The sequence below is a fragment of the Zootoca vivipara genome, chromosome 5 (genome assembly GCF_965207765.1).
Source record: "Zootoca vivipara chromosome 5, rZooViv2.hap1.1, whole genome shotgun sequence".
Lineage (NCBI taxonomy): Eukaryota > Metazoa > Chordata > Lepidosauria > Squamata > Lacertidae > Zootoca > Zootoca vivipara.
The window spans coordinates 16,873,132-16,885,201 of record NC_142588.1 but is presented as its reverse complement, the minus strand read 5'-3'; the positions used below and the strand labels follow the sequence as shown (position 1 = coordinate 16,885,201).

The 12,070-nt window shown below is 42.6% G+C and overlaps 1 protein-coding gene across 2 annotated transcripts in view; it reads left to right on the top strand.

The window, feature by feature from the left end:
• The window catches only part of ZCCHC24 (zinc finger CCHC-type containing 24), a 118,344-nt gene that overhangs the window by 87,608 nt on the left and 18,666 nt on the right, over window positions 1-12,070 (top strand). For both annotated transcript variants that reach the window (XR_015949976.1, XM_035138331.3), the window contains exon 3: window positions 9,503-9,667. Coding sequence is in view for 1 of the 2 variants with exons in the window: in XM_035138331.3 (XP_034994222.1) it covers window positions 9,503-9,667 (165 nt within the window). In the remaining variant the exon portion in view is untranslated. The remainder of the gene's footprint in view (window positions 1-9,502; window positions 9,668-12,070) is intronic.

Here is a 12,070-nt window from a genome sequence, read left to right as displayed (position 1 = left end):
GTGGTTATTCCACAGCCGTTTTCACCTTTCCAAAAGCTGCCATAACATATTCAAGACCTCTCTGTACAACAGTAGAACAACTCAAGAAAACTCACTTCCTTTCCCCCAAGTTTTTAGGTCCATGTTGTTAAAGAGGTAGCGCTATTAATAATATTAGTGGTTGCCTGCGATGCTGTCGGCAACTGAAGGCCAATGATCTTCAGCAATTTGTCCTGAGTGCTACCAACGGCATCATAGTGGGACAAGCATTGCAGCCAGCACTTCACCACTTAGTAATAAAAGCATGCTGCAGGAGGACTTTATAGCACACATGAATTGATTCCCTTGTGAGGGTGAACAAACCAATTTGCAAGGGGCTTGTCTTAGGGAAAGCATAACTTGATGAAATTGGGGGAGGGTCCATACTGGTTCTTCCTAGCCATGCAGTGTTATCTATGTGCTCTGAAACATAGCTCAGTTGGCAGAGCATGAGACTCTTAATCTCAGGGTTGTGGGTTCGAGCCCCACGTAAGGAAAAGATTCCTGCATTGCACGGGGGTTGGACTAGATGACCACCGTGGTCCCTTCCAACTCTACAGTTCTATGATTCTATGGTTCGGCATGTAAAGTGGTATTTATTTTCTGTTTTGGCAACATCCGCTTTCCAGCTTGATCACACCAAATGTTTAGCTGTGACCATGCCCACATTAGCATAAAGCCATGAAATGGGTTAGCCACCCCTGATGTAATGTAACAGGGTGCTGTCAAAAATTTCCCTATGTACTGTCAAAATAACTTATTTCCTGACATTTCACGTTGATTAAAGCATTAGGAAATAGCTCTCTTGACATTTCTGCTGGCATAGTGCATAGAATCCTAGCTTTGGCATTCATGTCTTTCACCCTCAAATGTGCCTAATGATCAGCCCAATTAAACACTACTTAGATTATTTCCAAAATATTGTGGCCAAGACGTTTGCAAGATTTGTAGCACAGGTCTTAATTTGAATACTGAGGCATCTGCCAAGCCAGCACTTTAGGTTTATAGGCTCTTGAGTAGTTCATCTCTTGCAGCTTTATTTAGCATCTGGAAACATGTGTACGCAGTTCCTGATTAGCGCTGCCAAATCGTGCCATTCAGTCATCATTGTAGAAAAAGAGAGATGTATATTCCCCCCCCTTCTGAAACAACTTTTGGATGATGTTTCTAAATTATATTAAGATATTCAGAGAAGGGCCTCGTTCAGGTGCCCCTATCATCTGGGTTGAGGCAAGTGGCTATGAGAGAGAGGGCCTTCTTATCATAGCTGCCAAGTTTTCCCTTTTCTCGCGAGGAAGCCTATTCAGCATAAGGGAATTTCCCTTAAAAAAAGGGAGAACTTGGTAGCTATGCTTCTTATTGGTGACTCCCCAATAAGCAATAAGCAAAACACTATTGCCAAAGAGGTTCACCCAGTGACTTTTTAATATTTTTGTTGCCAGGCAAAACCATTTATTTTCAAACACTTTTAAAATACAATTTTAAATTTGCTGCTTTATGTGCATTTTGTGAACTTGTGGCCTTTCTGCTGTATTATATTCTGTTCGTAGTTACTATGTTGTTTTACTCTTTCTTGTGAATCACATAAGGAATATGATCAAATATTTGTATCTAAATAACTTTTAATTAATGCAATCAACACCACCAGGAAAATCCACTGAAATCCTAAGGGTGGTATTCAACTGAGTGTTACTCAGAGCAGACCCACTTAGCTATATGGACTGAATATTCATTGATTTCAATGGCTCTACTCACCAACAGTGTGACTTTATCCCCGAAAGTGCACTATTCCACTGTCTCCCGAGATAGACAGATGCCAACCATATCTGAGTAAAACAGAATTGAAAGCCACCCATATAGATTAAAACTTCTGCAGGCAGTACTCAAGAGAACCTTTTCTCCTGTCTAAGAACACCCAAAGGATCTCTGTTGCAGTGCTTTCTTTTCAGCTACTTAAATCACTGGATGCCCAGGCAGTCTCTCTGTTATGGTGCCCTGGCTGTGGAATATCCTCTTAAGCAGGGTTCGAAATACCCTCTTAAGCAGGGACCAGTTCACGGTCCCACAGACCAGAGTGGACCAGAGTGTGTGTGCGCGCGCACATGTGCAAACGCTATTTCCAGTGCTTCTTCCAGTGTAGAGGAGGCGTGTGCAGCTTCCCATTGGCTACAGGAGCTTCTTGCAGCCAATGGGAAGCCGGCCAGCATTGCGGAAGGTGGTCCCAACTCTGCTCCGCATTGGTTTAGCATGGTGCACGGAAGCCAACTGAGAGGGCGGTGGGTGTCCATGGGCTGGTTAAACAACCCCCATGGGGCGCTTGTGGCACATGGGCCTTAGGTTGCCGACCCCTGCTCTTAAGGGACTCCTGCAAGACCATAATTGTACTAGATTTGAGGTGGCAGTGTGATAGCTTTTCCAACAAATGTTTTCAAGTAATTTAAACTAATATTCTTTTGTTACGTTAATGCTGCTTTTAATAGACTAGTTTGTTCTTATTTATATGGTAATCTAAGGCAGGATCTGCAAGTTATAGCCACCACACAACAGCAGTTAAAATACCTCTTCCTCTACTTTCCCCCTTAGCATTTCACAGGAGAAATTGCTTGCTACGAGCTCATCATCTTAAGATTTTTCATGGTGCGGCCAGTGAAGTAGTGTAGGGGTTCTAACCCTCAACACAATGTTGTGTCACACATTTTTGCCTTACTAAGCTGTTATGTGCACACCTCGAGACATTTCAGGGATACAGCACATTCTTGGGCTTGGTCTCCTTCGGAATAAGGTCACAGAAGGCTTATTGGTGTCTTCTAATATTTGTATATGTTTACACACATGCGGCTTCAGCATAGGCAGAGGTCCAAGCTTAACACCCCAATGTCTCCTCCTCTCAGTTCAAGACTGCAGGGGTTCTTTTCCATGGATGACATAGAATCTTTTGCACCCAGGAAACCATGGAAGATGATGTTCCACTAAAACAGGCTTCCTCAACCTCGGCCCTCCAGATGTTTTGAGACTACAATTCCCATCATCCCTGACCACTGGTCCTGCTAGCTAGGGATCATTAAAACATGTAGGGTGAAAAAATGCATAGTTGGTGCAGGTGGGTAGGTGGGTGAGATATCATGCATCACGATCCCAATACAAAACATTATGGGAGGGAGAAAGGAAGAGGAGACATGGTGCCACTGCTTCTGGAGATGACCACACATCTGCCATGATTTGGGGAGCTTATCATTTATCCTACTAGCTTTTGACAACTGAACTTCATACTATGGCAAATGGTCACATTTCAATACAGTGTTTGTACACAGGGATTTATCCAGCTGTCATCCAGCAATTCAAATCACTCGTTTATTTTTTCCTGGTGTTTGAGGGATAAGCATTTGCTAATTAAATATTCCCATGGAACGCAAATCTCTGTGTGGAGTGAGTCCAGCATCTTGCTGGCTACATGCTTATACGTTCCAATACTCTGCTTTGTCCCTGGGGTATTCAGAAGAAGAAGATGCACCCTCAATGGTCAATTTGCATTCCAGCTCGTGCACGTTATTGCATTTGTAAAAGTCCAGCATCAAACCCAGGCATGACTGAGACTCTGAAAATGGATACTTTTGGAGAATTGTCCCAAGGGAAGCAAATATAACCTTTATGATGCCCGATGCTGCCACGATGCTTGGCAAAGCCGTCCCATGAGATACACGGACCAATTGGGCCCCAGTTGGCCACTCACCAAAGTGGGGAAGGGGTGTGGCAGGGGGAGATTAGATGCTTCAGAAATCTTATTATAGCCCATTTGTGGTTTGACAAGGAAAAGGGTAGGTAGGTGGGGTATAGGAGAATAACAAAGGAAGCTGCCTTGTCCCAAAGCCAGACCATCTGTATATCTGCTTGGAGCTCACAATGCAAAACAACCACCAGCACCGCCATGTCCACGTACCTGAAGGGAAGAATCTTGGAAGTCTGCATAATGTGTAGTTGAGGATGGTTGTGGAGTATATTTTTCACAGTGTTTTTCTTATCTATCCTCACAACAACTCTGTCAAGGGTTGTGATTCCAACTTTAACACAGGGAAACTTAGAATGAAGAATTACGAGAGGCCTATCTTTGTCCATCCACTGAATTTATGGCTATAGTGAAGGTTCAGTCCAAAATTCATTCTATTCACTGTTTTTTAAAGTGCTGCTTGTAGCAGAAGGGAGGTGTGTGTGTGTGTGTGTGTGTGTGTGTGTGTGTGTCACTGTGACCCTCTTGGATGAATGTCAGGATTAAAAACAATGTAATAAAATAGATCAAGACATCCTTGGAGAAACTGAAGTGTGGAGAACTTAAGGATAGCCACACTATGAACCTAGAGAGCGACACACATATTAACTACCAGGGTGGGTTTGGTGACACACTAAACTGCGGTTAAGGGAATTCAGAAGCAAAATCTTCCTGTGCCAGGGAAGGAGAAGGCAGGTGGAAATATGTGTGCCAAAGGCTCACTGTGGCTGGTTCTTGACATACTAAACTATGGTTTAAAAGCCAATCACAGCCCCACAACTTTTGAAAACAACATGAGAAGTGACAACCTTGCCATTAAGCATAATGAGGTGGGAGGTAAGGAATGACATCAACATCCTGAAGATGTGTGTGTGTGATGTGGCTTGCCTTGTGCCTCCTAACCTATCCTGTTGCCCTCAGGTAGGGTGGAAGATACTATCCTATCCAGTGCTGTTTTTCTAGAAAAAGAGGTGCCAGAACTCACCATGAACACCTCCCTCATTCTCTTAGAATGGCAATGGAGCCCACCTGAGAGGTGCCAGAACTGAGTTCTGGTGAGTTCTGGCTGAAAAAAAAGCCCTGGTCCTATCACTAGTGCTAAAGTAAGATTCAGTTACTTCTAAACTACAGTACAAATCAGGAAATCCCTGGTGTAAATTTTGTCTCTTGCCATGAAGTCACCTTGTTCACCCCACTCTGTCTCAGCCTCAAACTTTCCTCTGCAATATCAGAATAACACCAACCATATAATAATGCTTGGTTCCTGCAAGGATTACAAGATACTGTGTGGCTTCAAGCACTGTATAAAAGGCTGGTTATTAAATGGAAGGGAGGCGCAGTTTTAATGTGCGTGTTTCCTTCCACATTTACATCGAGTGTTTATTGCTTGGCAGGAGGGAGCAGGAGCAATTCCCCAAGTAGGGGTGATGATGCAACAAATTTACTAGCGGTGTGGGATAACCCATCTCACTGAGAACCCTGTACAGCTGTGAGGGTCACCATGACACTCCCAGCTTGCTCTAGGGAAGAAGGAGTTGAGCCAGAAAATTTATATATATATAAACCCTGCAGTCCATCCTGTGCAGAAACATCACTATTTATCTTAATAGCCCTTCCTTGGCTGCAGTCAAGAAAAGGAGGGGACCATGGTCCAGAAGCCTCCATAGTGGTTCATCTGTATTTTCTGGCTAAAGCCCTAAACGGCCTCGGTCCTATATACCTGAAGGAGCATCTCCACCCCCATTGTTCAGCCCGGACACTGAGATCCAGCGCCGAGGTCCTTCTGGCGGTTCCCTCACTGCGAGAAGCAAAGCTACAGGGAACCAGGCAGGGGGCCTTCTCGGTAGTGGCGCCCGCCCTGTGGAACGCCCTTCCATCGGAGGTCAGGGAGATGAACACAACTACCTGACATTTAGAAAACACCTAAAGGCAGCCCTGTTTAGGGGAGTTTTTAATCTGTGATATTTTAATGTATTTTTATATTTGTTGGAAGCCGCCCAGAGTGGCCGGGGAAACCCAGCCAGATGGGCGGGGTATAAATAATAAATAATAATAAATAATAATAAATAAATAAAGCAGGGTGATTCTCAGCAAAGTAAAAGAGATGCAGCATAAAGAACAGGAGCTCCTCTTCTCCATGTACACCTCAGCTTGGATTTAAATTAGCACCTCACACACTGGGTCTTCCTGGTGTAAGAGTAACATGGCAATGTGGAGCAGGTGCCTGCCATGGAGATCTGGAAATTGGTTCACCAGAAGGGTAGAAAACACCCCATTTTAGCTCCCAATAAATGCCCATTTTAACTCACAAGAAATGTCCAGGGTTTCTTGTGCTGTCACCAACTTTCTGCAAACAGTTTCTATTTTTGCCCAAAGGAGAAGTCATTATTTATTTACTTTTATTTCACAACAATTTTATATTACCGCTTCATTGTGAATAAAAACTACTAAGTGGCATTCTTGCACGGGCATCCAAGGAAGGTAGATTCTGGGTGCAAATGTGGATCCGCAAGTGCTCTTGTCAGTAGGTCCTTCCTTTCTCCCCTCCCCCCCCCCTTGCTGGCATATGGCCCTTAGAATGTTGCCCAGAACATAATATGGCTCTTGAGCTGAGAAAGGTTCCCTACTGCTACTATAAAACGAAGGTGTAGTGGCTGTGGCTGCTGGAAGGAAGAGCAACATTTCAAATCAGGAACTCGAATCTGGCTATGCCTGTTGAACCTCCTGCTTGTGCTTCCTGTTTTCTCCTTCTTTTTGCCTTGTCCATCCTTTCACTTAGCATTGTTTCCCAAACTTGGGTCTCCAGCTGTTTTTGGACTACAATGCCCATCATCCCTGACCACTGGGAAACACTGGCTTAGCTCATGGCACATGTCAGTTAGTAGTCTTGAATTCTGTTACTCCAGAATTTCCACTTGATCCCTGTCTGCCTGGCTTCGCTCACACCCCCATTGCGGCCCAGCCCCTCCTGACCCCAGTTGCCCAACTTACCCTTCTGGCAAGCTTTTTGGCTCCTTTAAGTGGAAATTATGCATTTATGTCCTTCCTTATCCCCATGCAGTAAAACAAGGGAAATACCCACCTTGTTTCATTGCCTCCTTTAACAGGGCCAGATACGCTGAATGTACTTTTCTGAAGTTCTCACATACACACAACACAGCACGAGCTATCGCCATTGGCCATGGGATCTCCCATCCCTGCCAAGTTCGGGTTTTCGTGCCAAACACCTGCTTTTCCTTCTACACAGTTTTAACAACCAAGAGCTATTTGGACCTCTACACCAAGATATCGTGCACAAGTTCCCAGAGCAAAGTAGAGATTTTCTTAAAGCTAAGGACCCACTTGGCTTTCGGAAAGCTTAAATTTATTCTGGGAGCCTTATAAATGTTTCCAGCAGAACAGAAGTGTAGTTACATGAATGGGTAACAAAGAGGCCTTTGGCCTGCTCAGGTCACAGTGGGTTACCAACAGCCTTTGAGGAAAGACATTTAATCCCTACAGGCTTCCAGTTGAAAAAAGTGTGTGTGTGTGTGTGTGTGTGTGTGTGTGTGTGATAATTTTAGAAACATTTAAATTCAGGCACAAATCTTATCTGGAAATCAGGCTCAGCCATTATCAGGGAATGGGAGATTTGCCAGCAGTTCTGCAGCCAGGAACTCCACCTTTACATGCATATTATGTCAAAATATCATTTTGTAATTTGGACTCAGTTCGAAGAAACTGAGCCAACGGTTTCTTTCTTTCTTTCTTTTAAAAAACTAGCTTCAATTCCCAGTGCTAGCTGACTTGTCAGCTGAACCGACAGACTGCCAAGCAACCAAATGGCCTTAACTGTAATTTAACCATCTCACGCCTGCTGAGACCTTAAGACCCGTTCTGCAGCAGTCATGGAGCAACTTGCTCAGTAACCCTGATATTTAGTGTCAGGAGATTTTAGAAACATCATTATGAAATACTCTGGAGCTTGTTATGACCAGAGTGTGAGTGTAGCATTTGCTTGATGAAACACAGATGGAATGGGAAAGGTATGGAAGAAGCAGGGCACAAGAGAAGGGGAGCGAAAGAGGAGACAGCAGGAGACCCTGTAAAAATGGACACCAACTGGCATTTGTTTCAGTACCTAAACATTGTTGTGCTATCATGGTACTTAGTATAGCCTACTTATTCAGAAGTCTGTATTAGTAACCCTAGTTTTAATGCAAATCTGGATTATCTTCTTCATGCATTTTATCAACAAAACTGCAATGCATTTTCTCATATAATTAACAATCCCATATTCTGTTTAGTTATGTGTCTTTGCAAAACCCAACGATTTGTCTAAGTGAGGGAAAAGGCATCACTCACGTCCTCATTAACAGGCCATCTGTATGTATAAAACAGCTGAAGTATCGCAAATAAAAACAAATCATCGTGCATGCATATTGCCGACCAAGAAAAGTTGCGCCCCACACAGTTAAGAAACACTGAGGATTTCATCAGGGAATGTTAAGCAACCTCAGAAGACAACAACATAAATGGATCATAGCACAGTCAGCCCCACAAAGGGCCGTGATTCACAGTTTCCAGGAGTTGGATAATAGAATGACAACACATGAAACAAAAACCATATGGGCCTCAGGGTTCTCATGAGAGCAGGCATTTCCCTGCATGCTTACTACTACCCATGAAAGCAGAGAGAAGGCATCCACAAGCAAGACCATAGTCATAGGGGAGGGCAGTTACAGAGGAAGCCAAGCACAGAATCAAAAGTGCTGAGCACCTCTGGGACAAGCAATTCCTACTGAAATGCTCTCTGTGGATGCACTAATTTGGGCACCATTCAGGGCGCTGGTTACCACCTTTCATTAAAAGCCCAGTCTGGGTCATATAATCCCATCGGGGAACATTCAGTACTGGAATTTCCTTCAACAGCTGCAAACTAAAGCGACATCTTCATAGTGGCACCATATATTTGGAATTCCCTCCCAAGGAAGTCCAGCATTCTCTGTTTCTCCCTATGCTTCGGAAGTAGATTGCACTGTTTTAGTGTCACCTGGTCTTTGGTATTGGATAAAGGAATGAATTTTTAAGATTGCATTTACTCTGCTATTTATTAACTAGAAAGATGCCAGCTGATGTGGGGGCAGGGTAGAAAAAAATGACATGGGGGAGTCGTGTTGCCTACTATAGCCGACTTGCATTATTCCACACAGCTCAGTGAGAGCCACTGAGAGCCAGCCCAGCCCCTATCTATGTAGTCCTGCCCTGGATTCTGTGTCTTGGTTATGCTAGGATGGGGTAACTTTTTGGGAGAGTGGGACAGAATGTTGGGGGGAAGTTCTTATTAGTAGAGATGCTTAAAAATCTCACTGCTCTTTTTTGTTCTATTGTCTTTTGGTATTTGAGTGTTCCTTAGATTACTATATTTAGATTATGAAATAGAAGGTATAGCACAGATTTCCCCAAACTTTAGTTTCCAACTGTTTTCAGGCTACAGTTTGCATCATCCCTGCCTGCTGTTCTTGCCAGCTAGGGATGATGGGAGTTGTAGTCCAAGAACAGCTGGAGACCCAAGTTTGGGAAACACTGGTATAGCATAGTAGCTGAGAACCTGAGCTATGCAGGAAGGGGAGAGGGCCTAAGCCTCCTTGGGCACACAGAACTCACTGCGCAATCCATTCCCACTTCCTGTTCTGCACTTCAGTTATGATTATATTAATTTCTCTCCTCTTCACATTTTAGGCACGTCCAAAAGGAGAAGGCCTAACACCGTACCAGGGGAAAAAACGCTGCTTTGGTGAATACAAATGCCCCAAGTGCAAGAGAAAATGGATGAGTGGAAACTCCTGGGCCAACATGGGACAAGAATGTATCAAGTGCCACATCAATGTGTATCCTCACAAGCAGGTAGGGCTGTTACAGTGTTCCTCCATATGGTTCAAGTGAGCCTCCAAAAACTCGATATACAGAGTACAACATGCATGGGCTGTTTGAAGAGGGTTTTGGCAAACTTCCCCACGCTGCTCTTGCAGCCCCAGCCACCTGTCACACTTGGCCTTCCAGGGACAGAAAAGGTTCCTCTCCCCTGAATTAAACATATACATTGGAAGAAGTGGAACGTCAAGTAAGTTTTAATGCAGTAGACTGAGACATTGCAAGACAGAGACTATGAGCAAGAGTGCTTACATGATTACAGAAAATTGTATATTCCAGTAATACTTGTTCATATTTTATTATGGGAAGCACATGAAGAATGTTAGAAACAATGTCGAAACTTTTTTATTTTTAAAAAAGCCAACAGCAGCAAAACTTTCCAAACAAACAAAACACATTTTCTTCTTATTGAGAATATCTAAAGTAATTGTAAACAACCGTCAAGAATTTAAGTAACCTTTTAATCTCCTTATACTTGTTTCACTTATCTGATATTGGGCCCAGATCATAGTTTAGTTTAAAAAAACAATTAGATGTATTTGACCATTGCTCCTAATTAATTATCAAAGAATAAGAAATGTTTGGGATTATTTTTTATAGTACATTGGGGTCTAAAATAACTTAATTCTTATAGGGCAGGCTTCCTCAAACTCGGCTCTCCAGATGTTTTTGGCCTACAACTCCCAAGATCCCTAGCTGGCAGGACCAGTGGTCAAGGATGATGGGAATGTAGTCTCAAAACATCTGGAGGGCCAAGTTTGAGGAAGCCTGTTATAGGGTTTCCTACAGTAGATTTTATTCACACACTTTCCCCATTTATTATTATTTTTTAATGAAAAGTGAACTCATTTTTATTGTAAATTGCTGCTTTTGCTTTCTTATGTAAAATCTGGATGGGGGTGGTGAGAATTTCCCATTAGTAGGGAGGGTGGAGGGTTTTGTTTTTTCCATACAGTATTTTAAAAAATGAATCAATCTGATTCACATTTCCTGGATTAATGCATGCATAGGAACACAGTTGTCTTTTGGTTTTTGCACTTCTGCGAATTCTTGATTAAAGAAGTATACCAAAATGTCTCAAAAACTTGTGTTTTAGGTATAATACAGTCCCAAAAATGTGTCCTTTTGGTAAAATGTGTACACGACTCTGCATTTTGTGAAAATAGTAAAATGCATTGGAAAATAATGCAAATTACCATGCATGTTTTTCCTTAAAAAAAATAAATCAAAACAGATCGATATGAAAATGGGATGGAATAAATTATGAATGAGCACATGGGAAACAGGCATGGAGCAGAATTAGACTGCCCATCCCATTAGAGACATTCATTGCCTTCAGTGGGGACTGGAGAGCATTGCAATACATTTTCACATGTATTATTATTTGCATGTATGAAATTCCATTGCTAAAGTAGATTGGGACATTTTACCTAAGGATAGTCAAACTCAGTGTGGATGCTGTGACTGAAAAAGTATGATGATATTCGTGTCTTTCATGGGCAGAGAATGTGGGATGTATTTACAAATCTCTTTGAGAGTTATACTTGATGCAATTGCAGTTGTTAAATCTCGACAAGGATCTGTGCTTGTATAATTGGGAAGGTGGAGGGTGGAAGAGTCTCATTTGTAAGAGGTAATGTTGGAGGAGGCGTATGACATTAAGTACAAAGAAAAGGTCATTTGGAAGAGCAGAGCAAAGACCTCCCCTAGCCACAGAAAATATTTCAGTGCTCAGATAAAGCTTTCAGATTAATTTAAAGTAGGTCAAAATGAAAACTGATCCATTACAAATGAGACTGGAGGCTGTGTGACTGATGACACCATGCCAGAAATTTAGAATCCATTCCAAAGCACAGTCTCTCCTCCTTTGCTGGCAGCAACAGCAGAAGCAGAGTGAAAGAAATCCCTTGTGTTGTTCTCCAAGATTATTGGGGTTCAGCAAAAGGGCTATAGCCATTACCAGACACTTTGATAAATGGCTTGTTTACAAGATTTAGGATATGAGACCTGGTGGGTATATAAATTCAATAAATAAATGCAAAGTTGCTTGTGGGTTGTAGTCCTCACCTTGAATATATATTTACACAGGAAAGGAATTGTTGTATGTTTTGACGACTTACCCTTTCCCACTGCATGTCAGAGTTGCCATTTTAGATTTCTGTATGTGAGGGGGAGCTAAGCAATTACAATAGAAGGCAGCAAGATTCTCAGCATGGTTTAAAAGCCTGCTGTTGGATATATTCAACCTTAAACACCACACATTTTGAAACTGGATTTTTTAATGGTTCATAACTTAGCAATTATATCACCACAAGTCAAGTAGTCATCATTACTACACTATGCAGCAGCATAGTCCCAGTAGACAGGGAGGAGGGA